General features: G+C 41.3%; 1 protein-coding gene across 3 annotated transcripts in view; it reads right to left on the bottom strand.

Moving 5' to 3' along the window:
* fbxl17 (F-box and leucine-rich repeat protein 17) overlaps positions 1-22,955 on the bottom strand; it is an 832,496-nt gene that overhangs the window by 770,755 nt on the left and 38,786 nt on the right. For all 3 annotated transcript variants that reach the window (XM_078566059.1, XM_078566053.1, XM_078566056.1), the window contains exon 5: positions 10,693-10,950. In XM_078566059.1, the coding sequence (XP_078422185.1) occupies positions 10,693-10,950 (258 nt within the window). The remainder of the gene's footprint in view (positions 1-10,692; positions 10,951-22,955) is intronic.

Raw genomic sequence — 22,955 nt, forward strand, 5'->3', positions numbered from 1 at the left:
TATATATTTAGTGGGCCACAAGATTTGCAAGATTTATAAATACAGGAGCAACCAAGGATATGGTACAAATACAATGCCTGACAACAAAAATACCACTTTTTAAATTTTTTTTCAGAATCTTAGCTTTATGAATGATGTTTCTTCACTCTATAGAATCCTATCTCAAAGCGGAAATGTGAATGAAGCAGAAAACTGCAGAATGTGCAAAGTCATATTATACCAAGTAGGCTTCTGAAACCTCCTCACACTTGACATTATGTAAATAATGTTACATTGCAAAAAGATAAAATGCATCTCAAATTTCCAGCCTGTGATTAGTTTAAATTGCTTTCAACAGCCAATTTTTGTTTCAAATAGCTTGCTGTCCCCACAAAAGCTTCACAACAATATGGAACTGCAAGTTAACAGGCACTTACATCGCTAAAATACAAGTTGCAGATGCCATTAATTTTCACGTGGGCAATCACCAATGCTGTTTAACCCCAGACTGAGCTCCTGAGTCCAGTCTCCTTTCTATCAAATGTCAAATTCCGCATCTGTAATATGATCTGGTCCCAACCCTAAAAGCCCATCTGCCACAGATTACACTCATACATAGCTTCTTCACTTGAGACTCAATCACTCTAATGCTCTTCTTTTATCGACAACCTGCCAGAAACAGCAGCTCATCCATATCCTATCATATAATATACTTAGTGCCTTGCACCACAGAGATCATGGTGTATAAGTCGACCTTTGAAGCCTTGAAAAATCCTTCCAAAAACACGGGTTGATGTATACGCTGAGTATAAAACGTGAAGCACTGGTTTTGGTGTAAGTGGTCGCCATTTTGCAATGTGAAGAAAAACAGTAATTCAAATTAAATCAATGTAACACATTTTATTGAATACATTAATTCTACATGTGTACCTTTAACAACAATCAAAACATATTAAAAACTGTCAAATTCATTGCCTTCAGCATCCGATTCGAAGAGTTCATCAAATTCATTGAATCACTGGCTAAAGCATCATCGCAAGGATCCCACGGTGGATCAGATTTGGCGCTTTTGCTTTCCGAGTCATCTTTCCACAACAAATCATCTTCCTCTCTATCCATTTGGCACGAACATCACCCTTGAATTGTTTGTTGACACACATCCAAAAGGTCGAACTACAGACGTTAGACCCCCTGGTATTACTGCAATTTTTAGGTATTATTTGTTCGCAGGTGCCTCTCGATCTCAATGGTTATACAGGACCTAAGCATCTCCCACACTAATAACCTGTGTTCTTTGCATAGGCACCTATTCCACTCATTATCAATCCACAATTTCACTCCAACTTCATGCATCTAACAGTTGTCATGGACATGCACTAAATCTCCTTCAGGGAGCTTAATTTTAAGCATGGTTTTACGTTTGAAAATTACCATAGGCTTTAATTTCGATCCGTTGGCCACACAGGCTCGTACCACCATGAATCTTGTCTTCTCATGTCCTTTTGTTTTCACTAGAACTGCTTTTTAAACTTTCCACTCCACAGTTCAGTTGCAGGCAATTCAAAATGAATGACATTTCATCCATGTTGCATATGTGATATAACGGGTACTCACCTCATATTTTTGCCACTGCCTGATGATGAATTGTTGGAAACTGGTAATTTTGGCATCAAGGTTTTTTAGTCATCTGAGCAATTTTGATTTTTTTTTTAAATTCTTTCACAGGATGTGGGCGACATTTGCTGGGCCAGCATTTATTTCCCATCCCAAATTGCCCTTGAGAAGGTGTTAGTGAGCTGCCTTCTTGAACCACTGCAGTCCATGTGGTGTAGGTACACTCTCAGTGCTGTTTGGAAGGGAGTTCCAGGATTCTGACCCAGTGACAGTGAAGGAACGGCGATATATTTCAGGATGGTGAGTGACTTGGAGGGGAACTTCCAGGTGGTGGTGTTCCCATCTATCTGCTGCCCTTGTCCTTCTAGGCGGTAGAGGTCACAGGTTTGGAAGGCACTATCGAAGGAGCTTTGCTGAGTTACTGCAGTGCATCTTGTTGATGGTGCAACAAAAACAAAAATAGCTGGAAAAACTCAGCAGGTCTGACAGCATCTGCGGAGAGGAACACAGTTAACGTTTCAAGTCCATATGACTCTTCATCAGAAGATGTAGATGGTGCACATTGCTGGCACTGTGCATCGGTGGGGGAGGGAGTACATGTTTAAGGTGGTGCATGGGCTGCTTCGTCCTGGATGGTGTCAAGCTTCTGAAGTGTAATTGGAGAAACAGCCATCCAGGCAAGTAGAGAGTATTCCATCACATCGTGACTTGTGTCTTGTAGATTGTGGACAGGCTTTGGTGAGTCAGGAGGTGAGTGACTCGCCACTGAATTCCCAGCCTCTGAATTGCTCTTGCAACCACAGTATTTATATAACTCGTCCAGTTCAGTTTCTGGTCAAGGGTAGCCCCCAGGATGTTAATAGTAGGGGTTTCAGTGATGGTAATGCCATTGAATGTCAAGGAGGAATGGTTAGATTCTCTCTTGTTGGAGATGGTCATTGACTGGCACTTGTGTAGTGCAAAGGTTACTTGCGACTTAGCAGCCCAAGCCTAAATGTTGCCCAAGTCTTGCTGCATATGGACACGGACTCTTTCAGTATCTGAATTATCTTCTGCCGCAAAACAAGACATTTTCATTCCATAAACCTGCTCTACCAAGCAGCTGTGCACTAAAATCTTTGCTGGACACAAGTTTTGATTTGGTCCACATAGGTGTGTATATACGGAATGCGTTTCTGGTGATAATGTAACAATTCTGATGATTTGAGGATCCATTATGATATATGCTTAAGATCTAAGCAGTGGCTGGTCCCTGTTCTCATGGTGCATTTGGTCTTGGGCATCTTCTTCAGAGGAGATTCCTCCTTCTTCCATTCTCACACCAGTTTTTCACTGACACCGAATTCCCTCATTGCAATACAGTTATCTGCTGACTTTTAGCTTGAAACCAGCTTTGTACTTCATTCTTTTGCCTGAGGGCGCATTTCAGTTCTTCATTCGCCATGCGTGCTCAGCTGTGTGTGGTTCTGCTTTAAACTCCCATGCATCTTCTTGGTAACATGGCCTGTACTGCCTTATTTCATCCCATGAGCCAACTTTCAAGATGAGTAAAACATGCATATTTGAGGTGAAAAATTGAGGCCATTCATAGCACAAGTACAAGGGGTCCTCCCTTAAAGCTGAGGTTGCATTCCTGAAAATTGCAAATTTAAGTACAAAGACTTGAAGTGAATCATAGGTTCCCATAGGAATTAACGTTAAAGCCAAAGTTAGATTCTTTTGGATATTTCTCACCCAACTTTCCAGTCGAAACACTGTACCACACATGTACAGCGATGTGCATTCCTAGCTGAAGTAACTTGCAAAATAAATTACATCACTAGATATAAAAGAAATACAATACAATATTTTAGAAAATTATACTCATCTACAGTACTTTCAGATTGACCAGGCTTCATCTAATGGCAGAAGTTGCTCAGTACAAGTAGCAGCAGTCCCAGGGCTACCTGCACCGACCAACTTCTGCCACTAGATGGATGCCAGGACTTCAGCAAGCGTTCAAAATGAGAGCCAGGAGCTGAGCAACAGAACAGACTCAGGGTCGAAAGCAAGAACACAAGGCGGGAAGTAATGCTGGGGGCAAGCAACGCTTGGAAGCAAGGGCAGGAGGCAAAGCTGGGAGCAAGGGAAGAAGGACTGAGGGCTGGAGCGGAAGCACTGTGGGAAAGATCATGTCAGCAGGCAGGCTACAGAAAAGGAAGCCTGTGGTAAACGACATTAAAGTGAAATCAAGTTAAGTGAGTCAACATTAAGCGAGGACTTAGCGTATAGCATTTCTTCGTAGAAAATTGGGGTGGGGGGGGGGGGGGGATGTCGACTTATATGCCAAGTATAGACCTAAACATGAATTTTGGTGCCAAAAAGATAGAGTCGTCTTATATGCTATGGCCTTGCCTTTTCCAATCTCTGTATCCTCCTCCAATCCTATGAGCCACAGTACTGCTGATTTCACAGTCCTTTCCTCTCTCAACCCCACCACTGGCAACAATGTTCGCCTTTTAGGGCCTCCCAAAAATCCAACTCTTTGGCCAAGAATTGTGCACTCTCACCCCTGAATCGTTCCTTTAGTTCTGCGTTCACTTTTGTCATGTAGCAAGATTAAGTGTAGTGAATGCCACCAAGGCCACATTGGTTGAGACTATATACCTAAACGAGCATAGGTGAAGTATTAAACATGGGTCCCTCCTAGTCTCATATCACACTATATGGTGCATTCATCTTCTCTCTCAGAAAGAAAACAGCCAAAACTAAAATGGAAATTACAATTTCCAAATTTAGAAAGGTAAACTAATAATGCATTGATAAAGCTCCAAAAGCTGAACTTTCAAAGTTTTGAAGTTGCAAAATATATGTAACAAGTCTTGAAATAATGAATTTCCTTAATAATGAAGTCCACTCTGCAAACACAATAAGGATTCCATTATATTTTCTATTCTGATGGCAGCTTTACCATTTTGTACTTCATATCTTAATATTCGGTGATACCGATGGTCCTTGCTTTAAGTCACCCTGCTTGATGTTATTATTTAAGGCCTATTTCTCCAATTTATGCTGTGATTTTCATTGTTATGTTATCATCGCACATTGTGCGTCGTCATCTTCTCCTTAGCTCTGAAGAAGAGTCATATGCACTCAAAACGTGAACTCTGTTTCTCTCTTCACAGACACTGCCAGACCTGCTGAGTTTTTACAGCATTTTCTGCTTTTATTTCAGATTTCCAGCATCTGCAGCATTTTGCTTTCATCATCATAGTCATAGAGGGCTACAGCACAGAAAAAGGCCCTTCGGCCCATCGAGTCTGCGCCAGTCAAACAAGTACCTAACTATTCTAATCCCATTTTCCAGCACTAGGCCCTAGCCTTGTATGCCGTGCACAGGTGCACATCCAAATACTTCTTAAATGTTGTGATGGTTTCTGTCTCTATCACCCTTTCAGGCAGTTCCAGGCTCCCACCACCCTCTGGGTGAAAGAATTCTTCCTCACATCCTATCGAAACCTCCTGCCCCTGACCTTAAATCTATGTCCCCTGGTTATTGATCACTCCACCAAGAGGAAAAGTTCTTTCCTGTCTACCCTATCTATACCCTTCATAATTTTATACACCTCAATCTCCTCTGCTCCAGGGAAAATAACCCCAGTCTATCCAATCTCTCCTCATAACTGAAACTCTCCAGCCCAGGCAACATCCTGGTAAATCTCCTCTGCACTCTCTCCAGTGCAATCACATCCTTCCTATAATGCAGATTCCTGAACTGCACACAATACTCTCGCGATGGCCTAACTAGCGTTTTATACAGTCCCAGCATAACCTCCCTGCTCTTATATTCAATGCCTCAGCTAATAAAGGCAAGTTTCCCATATGCCTTCTTAACCACCTTATCTACCTGTCCCGCTACCTTAAAACATGCACACCAAGGTCCCTCTGATCCTCGGTACTTCCCAGGGGCGACCATTCATTGTGTATTCCCATGCCTCATTTGTCCTGCCCAAGTGCATCACCTCACACTTATCCGGACTAAATTCCATTTGCCACTGATCAGCCCATCTGACCAGCCCGTCTATATCCTCCTGTAATCTAAGGCTATCCTCCTCACTATTTACCACCCCACCAATTTTCGTGTCATCCGCAAACTTAGTGATCAACGCTCCCTACATTCAAGTCTAAATCGTCTATATGTCGCACAAACAGAAAGGGACCCAACACTGATCCCTGTGGAACCCCACTGGACACAGGCATCCAATCACAAAAACACCCCTCGACCATCACCCTCTGCTTCCTGCCACTCAGTCAATTCTCAGTCCAACTTCCCAAATTGCATTGGATCCCATGGGCTCTTACCTTCATTATCAGTCTCCCATGCAGGAGCTTATAAAAAGACTTGTTGAAGTCCAAGTAGGCTATGTCAAATACATTACCCTCATCTACACACCTGGTCACCTCTTCCAAAAATTCAGTCAAATTGGTCACACATGACTTCCCCTTAACAAAACCATGCTGACTGTCCTTGATTAATCCCTGCCTCTCCAAGTGTAGATTAATTCTGTCCCTCAGAATTGCTTCCAACAGTTTCCCCACTACTGAGGTTAGGCTGAATGGTCTGTAGTTCCCTGGTGTATTCCTACCTCCCTTCTTGAATAACGGTATCACATTGGCTGACCTCCAGTACTCTGGCACCTCTCCTATGACCAGAGAGGTATTGAAAATTATTGCCAGTGCCTCCGCTATCTCCTCCCTTGCCTCACTCAACAGCCTGGAATACACTTCATCCGGGCCTGGAGATTTATCGACCTTTAAGCATGTCAAACCACTTAGAACCTCCTCCCTTTCTATGATATAATTAAAGAAATTAGCACAGTCCTTCTGCCTGATTTCCATACCCACGTCGTCCCTCTCACTTGTGAACACTAACACAAAGTATTCACTTAGATTCCTACCTACGTCTTCCGGCTCCACACACAAATTATCACTAAGGTTTTTAATGGGCCCTACTCATTCCCGAGTTATCTTCTTACTCTTAATGTACTTGTAAAATAACTTTGGATTTTCCTTTATTTTACCTGTCAATGTTTTTTCATGCCCCCTTTTGGCTCTCCCAATTTCCTTTTTAAGTTCCCCCCTACACATTCTATACTCCTCTCGGGCTTCTGCTCTTTTGAGCCCTTGGTATCTGCCATAAGCCTCCAATAGAACCATAGAACACTACAGCACAGAAAACAGGCCATTCAGCCCTTCTAGTCTGTGCCGAAATATTATTCCGCTAATCCCATTGACCTGCACCCAGTCCATAACCCTCCAGACCTCTCCCATCCATGTATCTATCCAATTTATTCTTAAAACTTAAGAGTGAGCCCGCATTTACCACGTTAGATGGTAGCTCGTTCCACACTCTCACCACTCTCTGAGTGAAGAAGTTCCCCCTAATGTTCCCCCTAAACCTTTCCCCTTTCACCCTAAAGCCATGTCCTCTCGTGTTTATCTCTCCTAATCTAAGTGGAAAGAGCCTACTCGCATTTACTCTGTCTATACCCCTCATAATTTTGTAAACTTCTATCAAATCTCCCCTCACCCTTCTACGCTCTAGGAATAAAGTCCTAACCCGTTTAATCTTTCCCTGTAACTCAACTCCTTAAGACCCGGCAACATCCTAGTAAATCTTCTCTGCACTCTTTCAATCTTACTGATATCCTTCCTGTAGTTAGGCGACCAGAACTGCACACAATACTCCAAAGTTGGCCTCACCAATGTCTTATACAACCTCATCATAACATCCTAACTCCTATACTCAATACTTTGATTTATGAAGGCCAGTATGCCAAAAGCTTTCTTTACAACCTTGTCTACCTGTGACGCCACTTTCAGGGAATTATGTTTCTGAACTCCCAGATCCCTTTGTTCCTCCCCACTCCTCAGTGCCCTACCATTTACTTTGTATGTCCTACCTTGGTTTGTCCTTCCAAAATGCAACACCTCACACTTTTCTGCATTAAATTCCATCTGCCATTTTCTGGCCCATTTTTCCAGTTGGTCCAGATCCTTCTGCAAGCTTTGAAAGCCTTCCTCGCTGTCCACAACGCCTCCAATCTTAGTGTCATCAGCAAACTTGCTGATCCAATTTACCACATTGTCATCCAAATCATTGATATAGACAACAAACAACAATGGTCCCAGTACAGATCCCTGAGGCACACCATTAGTCACAGACCTCCAGTCTGAGAAGCAATCATCCACTACCACTCTCTGTCTTCTCCCACACAGCCAATTCTGAATCCAGTTTACAACCTCTCCATGGATACCAAGTGTCTGAACCTTCTGAACTAACCTCCCATGTGGGACCTTGTCAAAGGCCTTACTAAAGTCCATGTAGACAACATCCACAGCCTTTCCTTCATCTACTTTCTTGGTAACCTCCTCGAAAAACTCTACAAGGTTCGTTAAACATGACCTACCACGCACAAAGCCATGCTGACTATGCTTATCCAGCCCTTTTTCTCTTTATCCAATCCTGTATATCCCTCGACATCCAGGGTTCCCTGGATTTGTTGGTCCCATCCTTAGTCTTTGGTGGATTATGTTGGTCCTGTACTCTCCCTATTTCCTTCTTGAATGAGTCCCACTGCTCTGATGCAGATTTACCTAAAAGTAGCTGCTCCAAGTCCACTGTTGCCAAATCATATCTGATCTTATTAAAATCGGCCTTCCCCCAATTTAGAGAGTTCTGGCCCATCGGCATCCTTTTCCGTAACAACCTGAATCTAACCAAGTTATGATCACTATCTGCAAAATGCTCCCCCACTGATACCTCTACCATTAACCCAGCTTCATTCCCTAGAATTAAGTCCAGGACCGCCCCCTGTCTTGTAGGACTTTTGACGTACTGGCTTAAAAAGCTCTCCTGGATGCATTTGAAGAATTCTGCTCCCTCTAAACCTATCACATTATGACTAACCCAGTTAATGTTGGGGAAGTTGAAATCCCCCACTATTACTACCTTATTATCCTATTATTTCATTTCAGTGATATCGAGGGGTTTATCTTCAACCCAAGGAACTGACTTGGGGAATTCCCAGGTTAGCTCCACTTCCACCCTGCCTGCTGTTTTGCCCCTGCCCCACTTGGTGTCCCGCTCCCACCCTGCTCACTGCCCCATTCACCACCTTGGTCCAAATGACCGAATACACAATCAATTTGCTGTTCCACATCCAGGTAACAGAGACTTGGGAGGGACCCGCTGGGGATTGAAGGGGAAAAAGGGACCCGCTGGGGGAGAAATGCGGCGTGGAACCTAACTCCAGTTATACATTAATTCTTATACATTATTACTTGTACATTAAGTCTCATTGGAAAACCTGATTCACTAGATGTTGTTTTGCTTGAAGTCGCACTTTTAAAGAATGCAAATCGCACGTTACGTGAAGAATTACTGTGCCAAGAAATTATTTTGGCCTCTTTGTTCTGGAACACAATGTACCAGTCCTCACATCTGTCCAATGTGGAATTTTTTTTCAATCTTCTTGCATCACCTCCCATATCTCCTTTGTATTCAAGACCAGGTTGAACTGCATCCTTCCCCCCACCAATCCCCACCTCCAGTTTTACCTTTCAATCTCTACATCCTCTTCGTATATGGTTATTTCTGCTTTGCTTTTTTGCAATTGACGCCATTTTTCTTTCATTGCCAAACTTTCTCAACCTCCCTGTTTTCCCATAATGCTTCACTTCATTTGTACTATCTAGAAGATGGTAAAGTTTAAAAAGTGGTAATAAAAAAAATTCTCCATTTCTTTCGGTCTTTATAACTACCTTTAAATTCTAAGGCTTCAACCAAGCCTTTGAATACCCCTCTGGATCTCTCTTTGTGTGGCATCCAATCTATTTCCCTTGGATTCATCTAAATGGGATGTTTTCTCCAAGTTAAGTGCGTGAAATAAATGCAAACTTTTGATGCCGACGTAAGAAGAGTGCTCTTCCAAAGCTGGAGTCAAAACATTTTCAGAACAGAGTACACTAAATTTTACTCAGAGTTAGATCCCAATGCTGAATTCAAAATGTTGAACCCATTCTCCAGTGCCACCCAGTTTGTTTAAAAGGGGAATATAGCTGGATCCTTACTCTAAAAATTGAGATTCCATGATACAACAGAAACAATTTGCATTTCTATTTCTTTTTCAGAGGACTGTCAGAAAGCCAAAAGGACTGTCCGTTTTCCAACTTGCAACTTTTGTAAAAGCAAAAAGCAGCAGATGCTGGAAATCTGAAACAAAAACAAAAAATGCTGGAAAAACTCAACAGGTCTGACAGCGTCTGTGGGGAGAAAGACAGAGTTAACGCTTCGAGTCCATATGACTCTTCTTCAGAGCTTCTTCTTCAAACCTTACAAACTTTTGTGCTTGATGTCAGAGCAACCTCCCAAAAATTCCTGCAGTAATTGTCTTTGTCATATGCACTCACCTACTGAACCACTAGGAAGTCTGCTGAAAAAATCCTTTAAAAAATTGCATTCATTTTAGACTGTTCTTTTCATTATTGAGGAACAGCATCAAATAAATTAAAACATTTTGTACCTATAGCAGTCAGTTTCAAAGTTAAAACCCATCATTCCTCAAACTGTAAGAAGCCAAGTTTAGTCACGTTACTACAGCACCAAATAGGAGATAATTTACCGGAAAGATGGGGGGAAAATAAAAACTAAACTTCAACTCGTGTGCGTCCCTTCAAATTGGCGTGAGCGAGGAGCAGTGGACATCAGCCAACTCGCTTGCAAATCCAACTTATGCTTTCCTATCACAAGAATTTACGCCACATATTTTCGAGTCCATGGAGCAGCTTGCCACTCATGCTTCCGAGGCCCAATGATTTTAACAAACAAGGTAGCAAACATAATACCAAAAACAGCTAACCCAATCCCAAGTGAATGAAGTATTTTTTAATTTCTAATCAATCTGCTAAGATGTTACAAGCACATTCTGCTAATACTGCAGCTCTAAAATGTCTGGCCATGACTGAAATATGATCGCAGGAAATACTGCTTCAAAGAAGTTCAAAGAGCTGTAGAATTAAAACTTGAAACACAATATTAACAAGTAATTAAGTGAAAACCTGCTGTAAGGATTCATCTGTAAGCTTATCCTGGTTTCCCACATGTACTTTCTGCAGAAAAGGGCAATGGCAAGCAATTGCAATGAGAGAAATGTCACTGAGCTGTTTGCATCGATATGCAATATATTTCTGCAGTCCTGGGCTCTGCGATGCTATGGAACTCACTCCTGCATCAGAAATACTTCGACAATCGGAAACATTAATTTGGATTGTGTTTCGATTCTTTGACGCAATTCTCTTAAGTACATCATCGGTGATCTGTCAAGAAACAAGAACACAAGTGCCTTATTTTTAAATGTATGCATTTAAAAACTAATCCAATCAATTTCAAATCATCAAAACCATACCAAACACAATCTGCTCCATTTTCATCTCAGAACTTCCTGCTTTGCAGGGCTGAAAGAAAACACCATCTTTCAGGAGTGATCACTCAAAAAAACCTAATAAAACCTCTGGTGTACATCAACAGCTTCTGTTGTCAACTGTGAAGGTATTAGTATGTTGCATTTTGTAATACGTGTAATAAAATCATATTTCTCAGAACAAAAAGGACATTTGACATCCAATGCCAACATTAAACACCCCTAGAATAGGTGTAACACAGGCAGAGCAATGTGTTCAGAGTAAGGCCTCCACTACTTTGGCCCATCAAGCTATTTGAATGCAACAATTAGCACTTTTCCAAGCTAGCCACCCTCAGATGGTGCTTCAGATTTTGGCCTTTTCTGCACTGTGGACTGACATCCAGGGAGAATTGGGTTCAGAAATGTTCAAACTCATTTGATATGTGGCTAGGAAAGACTTTCATCCCAGGAAACTGGACTGGATTCAATCTCAAGTCCCAGTGCTGGCTAACTACAACAATTAATCCCAGGATTGTTGTTCCTACAGATGGATTAAAATGTACAATCTAAATTAGAGTTGAGAGCTAGAAAACATCTGCCTAGATTTTAACTGAAAGGTCATTAGAGAAAACTATTTCTGTTAAAAAGCACATTTTTTTATGTTAGGACCCCCATCCTATTCCCTTGAATGTCGTCTGATCCTCAATCAACCTCAATTCAGCACACACAACCCAAGTTACTTCATCATCAATAAATCAGGGTATCAGCTAATCAAGACATTTGTTATGATGTGGCAGATGATATGTGCCAGGTGGACCAAATCCACAAGGGAAACTTGGTCACGTTATCACAACGGTTTTTCAATTAGTATTTATTGCGAGATGTGTGCACTGAATTCAGAAGTAATAAGTCCACCAAGGCCTTTAGAGATTTAAAAAATTAAATTAAAATATTAACAAAATATAAAAAATTTCAAACACATACATAAGGCTACTATTACTTATTACGATAACAACTCCTAAAATTCCTAATTAACCTGACCCCCAGTTACACTTCCTTTAAGACAACAGTCTAGAATAGATTTTAAATTTAAAACAGAACCAACAAGTTAACACAATACCCACTTGACAGTGGAATTCCAAATGGCTTTTCCCCAACTTCAGTTTCGTTACATAGCAGACTTATGCACAAATGCTAGAGGCTTCATTAAGGATATTTCATACACTCCTGTTAGATCTTACATGGCCTTCTCTCGCATAGCCCTTCATTCTCTTTTATTAATGTTTCTCTCCCTTTAATATGTAAATTCTATTGTTCCATATGTCTTTGAAACTGTATCTTCCTCATAATATAAAAGCTTTCACATTGCCAATATTGTCAGTAACCTTTAGGAAAAATAAACACACTCCTCGGCCTTGCTTATCTGGCTAGTTGTAAACAGGCTAAGATCCCTTTGAAATCCAAATCTCTTCATTTATCTAAAAATGCAAATTCCCTTCACACCTTACATGCTAAGCCAGCATCCATGTTCACTCATTAGCATGTCAAGCACCAAGCTTCTTTTGATGATTTCAAACTTGCAGTCTACTTGACTCCAAATATAATTAAATCACACAGACAGACCCAACTATAATCACACCCATAAACGTATTTCACAATAAATCAGAAAAATATTATGAAAATTATTATACTTTCATCACAACATACAAGTTTCCAGCTCTTAAATGTGTTCTTCAACTATGACAAAGAAATTAACTGAGGTGATGGTAATAAAAGCAGAATACAGCACTCCTATGCAACTGGGAAATCAAAGCTCAAGTACTTGCAAGGACGGGAAGAAGTTGGGGTGCGGAACCAAATTGGACAGCCAGCAAAGTCATGACAGGCTGAATGGCCTCCATGTGTGCTTTAAGACTGTATGATTCCAACAAAGGCCCAGATAATCAGTAATATATGAACTTCTAATTTCAGAGCATCATTGAAAGATTACAATGCATAAGGCGGCCATTCAGCCCATCATGTCCATGCAAGTTCTACCAAGAACTCAGCAAATCAAACTCCCCCACCCTTGTTCCACAGCCCTACAATGTTTTCTCCTTCAAGTACTTTTGCAATTCCCTTTTGAAAGCCACAAATGAAACTACATCTACCACACTCTCAGGCACTGGATTCCAGATATTAAACACTCATGGCATGAAAAGGTTTTCATCATGATGCCATTGCTCCTTTTGCCATTCACCTGAGATTGGTGCCCTCTGGCTCTTGACACTTAAGCTAATGGAAAGTTTCTCCCTATCCACTCTGTCCAGACCCCTCAATTTTGAACACCTCCATCAAATCCCCTCACAACCTTTGCTTCTTTTAATTATAGCCCCAGCTTTTCCAATCTATTCATTTAATTCACGTCCCTCATCCGTATAAATCTTGCCCTCACCCTCTCCAAAGTTCTTCCTAAGGTGAGGTACCCAGAATTGCACACAATACTTCAGTTGAGGCTGAGCCTATCTTTTATAAAGATTTATCATAATCTTACTTGTATTTGTACTCCATGCCTCTATTTATAAAACCCAGGATCCCGTTTGCCTTTTCAGCCACTTTCTCAATCTGCTCTGCTATTCTCAACAATTTGTGCACATATACCCCAACTTGCTCTGTTCCTGTGCCCCCTTTACAATTGTACTTTTTATTTTATATTGCTTCTTCTTGTTCTTCTTACCAAAGTGCATCACTTCACACTTGTCTGCATTAAATTTAATCTGCCATCTGTCCTCAGTCCTCTTGATGTCTATCACTATCCTCCTTAGTTCACAATACTTCCAAGTTTTGTGTTATCTGCCAATTCTCAAATTGTTCCCTCGATACCCAAGTCTAGATCATTAATATATCAAGTAGGCAGTGGTCCTGGTACTGGCCCCTGGGCAACCCCACTGCATACTTTGTCCAGTCCAAAAGCAACCAATCATTAATATTCTTTCCTGTCACTCAGCCAACTTCATAACCACACTGCCACTTTCCCTTTGATTCCATGATCTTCAACTTTGCTGACTAGCCTATTAACATTTTCAACCTATTTAGTCATTTAACTAAGTTAGATAGTGTATCATGGACTCTCTCCTCCATCCCCACCCCCTTTCCAATTCCCCCCCTTTTTTTTCCAATAATTTATAAAGATTTTTCTTTTCCCACCTACTTCCATTATTTTTAAATGTATTTCCATCCATTGTTTTATCTCTACCTTTTAGCCTTTTTTGATTCCTTCACCCCACCCCACCCCCACTAGGGCTATCTGTACCTTGCTTGTCTTGCTTTCTACCCTTAATTAGCACATTCCTCAGATAATATCACCGCCTTCAACACCTCTTTGTCCTTTTGTCTGTGACATCTTTCGGTTATCTCCACCTATCACTGGCCCTCTATCCAGCTCTACTTGTCCCACCCCCCCTTAAACTAACTTATATTTCACCTCTATTCTATTTTTACTTAGTTCTGTTGGAGGGTCATTCGGACTCGAAACGTTAACTGTGCTCCTCTCCACAGATGCTGCCAGACCTGCTGAGTTTTTCCAGGTATTTTTGTTTTTGTTTTAGACAGTGTATCAATCTATTGCCTACATATGACTTGCACCTTACTGGACTTGATAATGGAGTGGAGAAAAATGCATGAACTCCTAAAGTTCCTAAATGGGTGAAAACAATGTCTGACTTCAAGCTGTATAACAGAAATGTCATATTCAGAATGACAAAATTTGCAAATTTAGCAAATGACCTGGGATAAATGGAAATGCTAAACTTGTATCCAATTTCCTCCAACCTAAGGCTGTTTCAATAATTTGTTCTGGGCTCAGATAGAGCACTGTTACAATAAATAGTTTGCCTATTTTTCATTTTATGTTACGAGTGAGGGGCAGGAGTAGGCCAAGCAGCGCCTCAAGCCTGCTCCACCATTTAACAAGCTCATGGCTGATCTGATAGTAACCTGAAATCTGTATCCCACCTACCGCCGATAACCTATCATCCACTTGCTTACCAAGAATCTATCCAGCTCTGCCTTAAAAATATTCAAACACTCAGCTTCCATCATCTTTTCAGGGAGAAAGTTCTAAAGACTCATGGCCCTCAAGTGAAAAAATGTTGCCTCATCTCTGCTTTAAATGGGCAACTCCTTATTTTTAAACAGTGGCCCCTAGATTCTCCCACAAGAAGAAACATCCTCTCCACATCCAACTTGTAACATTCTATACCATTTGTAAGTGAAATAAATGTTGCTACATCATTTGAAGAGAAAACAACTGCTCAAAGTATTTTGCAAACTGTCTGGGGAAATCGTGCAACACTTCTTGGGCTGTCCTAAAAAATAGTTTGTTAAGTTAGGTGCAATTGCTTACAGATTATTCCTCTCTCAGTGAAGGTTGCATTTTTACGAAGTTATACTTGCCTCCCAATTAATTCTTCTGGATGCAAATATGGAAGGGCAAGTTTCATTTTCCCATTTTGCACAACCAATTAAAATTCAGTTGTCACCTTTACAAAAGCCAACTTGTGAATGATTCATTTCATCAGTCATTCATAGCTGCTGATCTATAACTGCAACTATTAACTTTAAAAAAATGTCCATTATCTGACAGGTTACAACCATACAACACAAAAGAAAGGACGAGTCAGAAATTTGAACAGATACATTGTCCACATAACACTGAGTTCAAACAATGAGCTATACTAACATATTATTGTCTTCAAAAGAGTGAAGATTAACAGGAATTTAGAATGCAATTTAGAAATGCACCTCAGTAAAGTAGGCTCAAAAGAACATGCAAAATAGGAGTAGGTGTAGGCCATACAGTCTCTCGAGCCTATTCCATCATTCAACAAGATCATGGCTGATATAAAAGCAAAATACTGCGGGTGCTGGAAATCTGAAACAAAAATAAAAATAGCTGGAAAAACTCAGCAGGTCTGACACCAACTGCGGAGAGGAACACAGATAAAGTTTCGAATCCGTATGACTCTTCATCAAAACTAAAGAAATGTAGAAATAGGGTGAAATATAAGCTGGTTGAGGAGGGTGGGACATGTGGAGCTGAATAGAGGGCCAGTGATAGGTGGAGGCAAAGAAGAGATTGCCAAAGATGTCATCGACAAAAGGACAAAGGGGTGTTGACGGTGGTGATATTATCTAAGGATTGTGCTAATGGTGACATTAAGAGTGGAAAGCAGGACAAGCAAGTGACAGATGACCCTAGTGGGGGTGGGGTGGGGGGGAGAATCAAAATGGGCTAAAAGGTGGAGATAAAACAATAGAACGAAATTAATAGGCGGGAAAAGAAAAATATATTTTAAAAATGATAAATTATTGGAAAAAGGAGGATCGGAAAGGGGGTGGGGATGGAGGAGAGAGTTCATGATCTGAAGTTGTTGAACTCAATGTTAAGACCGGAAGGCTGCAGAGTGCCTAGTCGGAAGATGAGGTACTGTTCCTCCATCATGGCTGATCTAATCTCGGCCTGAACTCCACTTATCTGCTTGTTCCCCATAACTCTTGACTCTCCTACAGTTCCCCTGCCCATCTCAGACTTGAATATATACAATGGTTCAAGCTTTGGTTCAAGCTTTTTTTATTATTCGTTCAAGGGATGTGGGCTTTGCTTTGGGTTGGGCCAGCATTTATTGCCCATCCCTAATTGCCCTCGAGGTGGTGATGATGAGTTGCCTTCTTGAACCGCTGCAGTCCATGTGCTTTAGTTACACCCACAGTATCGTCGGGAGGGAGCTCCAGGATTTTGACCAAGCAATAGTGAAGGAACAGCAATATAGTTCCAAATCAGGATGGTGAGTGACTTGGAGGGGTACTTACATGTGGTGGTGTTCCCATGTATCTGCTGCCCTTGCCCTTCTAGATGGTAGTGGTTGTGGGTTTGCAAGGTGCTGTCAAAGGAGCCTTGGTGAGTTTCTGCAGTGCATCGTGTACACGGTGCACACTGCTGCGACTGTGCGTCAGTGATGCAGGGAGTGAATGCTTGTCAATGGGATGCCAATCAAGCAGGCTGCTTTGTCCTGGTTGGTGGCAAGCTTCTTCAGTGTTGTTGGACCTGCACTCATCCAGGCAAGTGGAGAGTATTCCATCACACTCCTGACTTGTGCCTTGTAGATTACAGACAGGCTTTTGATAAGCTACTTGCCGCAGGGTTCCTCGTCTATGGCCTATGACTGTAGCCACAGTATTCAAGGGGTGTAGTGGTATTGTTGCTAAACTCATAATTCAGAAACCTAGGGTAATGATCTGGGGACTCGGATTTGAATCCCATCATGGCAGATAGTGGAATTTGAATTCAATAAAAATCTGGAATTAAAAGTCTAATGATGTAAAAATCCATCTGGTTCTCTAATACCCACTAATAAGGGAAATAAATTTGCCATCCTTACCTGATCTGGCCTACATGTGACACCAGACCCACAGCAATGTGGTTGACTCTTAAATATCCTCTGAACGAGGGATGGGAAATAAATGCTGTCCTGGCCAGTGACACCCACATCCCATGAATGAACAATAAAAATGGCTAGTCCAGTTCAGTTTCTGGTTAACGGTAATCTCCAGGATGTTGACAGTGGGGGACAAGGGGCAATGGCCAGAATCTTGTTGGAGCAAAGAATTCCGAAGTTTCACTCCAAAAAAAGAAATTCCTGCTCATCTCTGTCTTAAATGAGTAAAGGCCCAGCCTCCTCAACCTTTCCTCATAAGTCAAACCCCTCATTTCAGGATCAACTTAGAGAGCCATTTCTGAACTACCTCCAGTGCAAGTATAACTCTCCTTAAAAAAAGAGGCCAAAACTGTATGAAGTATTGCAGCTGTGGTCTCATTAATGCCCTGTACAGTTGTAGCAAGACCTCCCTATCTTTATACTAAAATAGGAATTATGACCTCAAGCCTACCCTGCCATTCAATAGATGATGGCTGATCTGATTGTGATCTCAACGCCACCATCTGATCTAACTCCGATGCCCTTTGAACATTTTTAAGACAGAGGTAGATATGATCCTACCTCTACCATTCTCTGGGGAAGGGAGTTCCACAGACTCACAACCCTCAGAAAAAAATTCTCCTCATCTCTGTCTTAAATGGGAAAATCCATATTTTAAAATTGTGTCCTTCTAGTTCTGGTCTCTCCAACAAGGTGAAATATCCTTTCGGCATCGACTCAGTCAAGACCTCTCAGGATCTTAAATGTTTCAGTAAAAATCACCTCTCATTCTTCAACCTCCAATGAATGCAGGCCCAACCTCCAACCTTTGCTCATAAAATAATCCCCTCATTTGAGGAATCAGTCGAGTGAACCTTCTCTCAACTACTTCAAATGCTATTAGGTCCTTTCTTAAATAAGGAGACCAAAACTGTATACAGTACTCCAGGTGTGGACTCACCAATGCCCCGTACAACTGTAGCAAAACATCCCTACTTGCATATGCCATTCCACTTGCTGTACCTGCATACTAACTTTTTGTGATTCATGTACCAGGACATGCAGATTCTCTGTACCTCAGAGTTCTGCTATCTCTCTTCATTTAGATAATATGTTGTTTTTTATTCTTCCTGCCAAAATGGACAAGCTCATACTTTGCCACATCATTCTCCATCTGCCAAATTTTTGCTAATACACTTAAGGGGTCTACAAAGGCATATAGATAGATTATGTCCCCTTCACAACTGACTTTCCTACTGTTGGCCAGAGGCTGCAGCTGAATTGCTGACACAGGCAAAAGCAACTTTTGACCTGAAGTAACCTGAGTCCAGTCACTGGCCTGAGCAGCTTTTGAAACCTGACTCCAGTCACTGGGTCCAAACTGGTTAGAACCGGTTTTAAAGTAGCTGAGTTTCTTGAAGACAAAGGAAATGTGATGAGTCCTTATTTAGAAAAGGAAGAACGAGGTGATACTGCAAGTCTTGGAACAGAGTGAATGAGAATGTGCCACAGATCAGGCAAGCAGGCCTCAACCAACGGGAAAGAGACCGCACAACTTGATGAGATGAGATTCAGTTTAAGACTGAAAGGATTTCGGGCATGGAGCAGCGAGACTCCGGAGACCAACCATCGCAGAAGCAGAAGAACCTACGTCAGCAACATAGAGACGCAAGAGAGAGAGAACGGAATGCCTGGCCAGCATCAGCTCTCCTTTTCGGGTATTAGCTTTTATATTCTGTGACCACTCAGGGAGTGTCAGAGAAACCTAGTGGGTGTGCGTTTAGATCCTAGTTTTGGGTATAAAACTGTATAACCTGCTGTAAACTGCATGTCTATATTTAACCAGACGTATAAGCTATATGTAGATGATTTAACAACGTGAATAAAGCGAATTTAGAGTTAAGAGAGAATTGACTCTTCTCCTTTGTGTACTAAGCCAACAACTGTTACCGGTGACCTCCGGCAATTCTACCCATCTTTGTGTCATCAGCAAATTTAGCAATATTTGGTCCCTTTATTCGAACCATTGATGTATGTTGTAAATAGTAAAGGCCCAGCACTGATCCCTGTGGAACTGTACTTATTCCATCTTTCCAAACCAAAAATTATACATTTATGACTATTCTGCTTCCTGTTCGCTAGCCAATCCTCTATCCGTGCTCGTATGTGACTCCTACATCATGAGCTCTTACTTTGTGTAGTAACCTTTGATGTGGCACCTTGTCAAATGCCTTCTAGATATCCAAGTACACCACATCCACAGGTTCCTCTTTATCTGTGCTGCTAGTTACTTCCTCAAAAGAACTCTAATACATAAGTCAAACATGATTTCCTTTACACAAAATCATGCTGGCTCTGCCTGATTGCATTGAGATTTTCTAAGTGCCCTGACATAACATCCTTAATAACAGATTTTCCCTATGACAGATGTTACGCTAACTGGCCTGTACTTCCCTGCTTTCTGTCTCCCTCCTTTCTTGAATACAGGAGTTACATTGCTATTTTCAAATCTGATGGTACTTTTCCAGGATCTAGGGAGTTTTGTAAAATTAAAAGCAATGCATCTACTGCCTCAGCAGCCACTTCTTTTAAGACCCTAGGATGAAGTCCATCAGGGCCTGGGGACTTGTCAGCTTTCAGTTCTAATAATTTTCTGAGTGCAATTTCCCTGGTGATTCTAATTGTTTTAAGTTCCTCCCTCCTTTTCACCTTTTGATTCACAATTACCTCTGGGAGGTTTGTGTGTATCCTGAACAGTGAAGACAAATGTAAAAAAAACCTGTTCAATTCATCCGCCCTGTGCTCATTTTCCATTATTAATTCCCCAGACTTACTTTCTAGGGGAACAATGCTCACTTTACTTACTCTTTTCCTTTTAAATACCTGTAGGTATCTATCGACATCACTTCACACTCTCTCTGAGTTTTGGAAAATTACAACCAATACCTTTGTAGCCACTTCTTTTTGAATCAAGAATGCAAGCAATCACGTCCAGGGAACTAGTTAGCCTTTAGTCACATTGGGTTACCTAGTACTTTTGCTCTGGTGATATTAAGCTCCTCCCTCCCTTTTGCCCCCCGATCTTCTAATATTATTGAGATGCTTTTCATGCCTTTGCCCGTAAAGCCAGTTACGAAATAGTTGTTCAACATCCTAGCCACTTCCTTGTTTCCCATTATTTCTTCCCAGTCTCACCATGTAAGGAACCAACATTTAATTTAGCTACCCACTTCCTTTCCAAAAGCTATTACTGTCTGTTTCTATATTTCCTACTAGTTTACTCTAAAGCTATTTTCTCTATCTTATTTTTATTAATCACCCTTTGCTCGTTTCCAAAATTTTCCCAAACTTCGGGCCTATCAAAAACCTTAGCAACAATGAAAATAGCAAGGGGGCTCTCAAGTGTTAAGAACAGCTTCATCAAGATAATTTTAACAGCATAGCAAGTTCTCAATCCAAATGTTACTGATCCACATTGATCAATAATCAGATAAGAGGTAAGGCTTAGTAACCAAGTCTTGAGGCCTCCAGTGTTGCTTTTATAAACGACAGGTTTAACATTAACTTATACCTCAAATATGCCTTTAGTGCTAAGAAACCAACAAACTTTCACAAATCAAGACCAATTATGTTTTGCTTTCAGCAAGTGACACTAGAGTATGACTAACTCAATGATTGATTAGACATTAAAAAATTTCAGCAGGCTTAAAATCATGCTTACAACAACTTTCAGAACCTAGGACTTGGGACTGAGCATTCGGGAGGAACAGAGAAACAGGGGCGGGATATTTAGCACTGCACGGCCACCTCCCCCCCGCCCTGCCCCTCTTTAGTCAGCCATTCAATTAAAACATAGCAAATCTGTACCTAAACTCCATTTAACCACCATAGTTCCAGATCTCTTGGTACACACATATAACAAAGATTCATCAATGTCAGTTTAGAAATTTTCAATTGATCTGGCCTCAATTGCTTTTTGGAGGAGGAGGATTTCAACTGAAACATCAATATAAATTGATAGTCCAAATAAATAATTCCAACAAATTCACCACAACAGTTTTCGACTCGTATGGATTATTGCCAAAATAAAAGCAAAATGCTGCAGATGTTGGAGATCTGAAATAAAAACAAAGTGCTGCAAAAACTCAGCAGGTCTGGCAGCATCTGTGGAGAGAGAAACAGAGTTAAGTACAATATGGCTCTCCTTCATCAACGACCTTCCCTCCATCTTCAGGTCAGAAGTGATTGCACAAAATTAAATACCATTCATAACTCCTTTGGTACTGAAGCAGTCAGTGCCCATAGGCAGCAAGCCCTGGACAATATTCAGGCTTCAGCTGAAAGTGGCAAGGAACGTGTGCCACACAAGTACCAGGCAATGACCATCTCCAACAAGAGGGAATCCAACCATCTTCCCTTGACATTCAATGGCATTACCATCACTGAATCTCCCACTATCAACATCCTGGGAGTTACCATTGACCAGAAACTGAACTGGACTAGCCACATAATACTGTGGCTACAAGAGCAGGTCAGAGACTGAGAATTCTGCAGTGGGTAACAGACCTCCAGACTTCCCAAAGCCTGGCCGCCATCTCCAAGAAACAAGTCAGCAATGTGATGAAATGCTCTATCTACCTGGATACAAACATACAAATTAAGAGCAGGAATAGGCCACTCAGCCGCTCAAGCCTGCTCCGCCATTCAATGATATCATGGCTCACCTGATTACAACCTCCATTCTACATAACTGCAAAACCCCCAATAATCTTTCTTCCCTTTGCTTTCCAAGAACCTATCCACCTCTGCCTGAAAAATATTCAAAGACTCTCTTCCTCAAAAAGCAGTGGAAGCGAGTTCCAAAGACTCAGGACCCTCTGAGCTAAAAAATTTATCTGTTTTAAATTATTTTTAAACAGTGACCCTGAGCTCTAGGTTCTCCCACGAGAGTCAACATCCTCTCCACATCCACCCTGTCAAGACCCCTCAGGGTCTTAAAGGTTTCAATTAAGTCTCCTCTTACTCTTCTAAATTCTAGTGGATATAAGCCTAACCTGTCCAGCCTTTCCTCATAAGACAACCAACCCATTCCTGGTATTAGTCCAGTAAACTTTCTCTGAACTGTTTCTAACACACCTACATCCTTCCTTAAATAAGGAGATCAATATTGTACACAGTGCTCCAGATGTGGTCTCACTAGTGCCCCATAAACTGAAGCATAACCTCCCTGCTTTTGTTTTCAATTCTCCTTGGAATAAACAATAACATTCTATTAGCTTTCCTAATTACTTGCTTTACCTGCATACTAGCCTTTTGCGACTCATCCACGAGGATACCCAGATCCCTCTGAACCTCAGAGCTCTGCAATCTCTCACTATTTAGATAATATGATTCTTTTTTATTCTTCCTGCCAAAATAGACAATTTCACATTTTCCCCACATTATACTCCATTTGCTAGATCTT

This window comes from Cetorhinus maximus, chromosome 2, assembly GCF_964194155.1.
Source record: "Cetorhinus maximus chromosome 2, sCetMax3.hap1.1, whole genome shotgun sequence".
NCBI classification, from domain to species: Eukaryota; Metazoa; Chordata; class Chondrichthyes; order Lamniformes; family Cetorhinidae; genus Cetorhinus; species Cetorhinus maximus.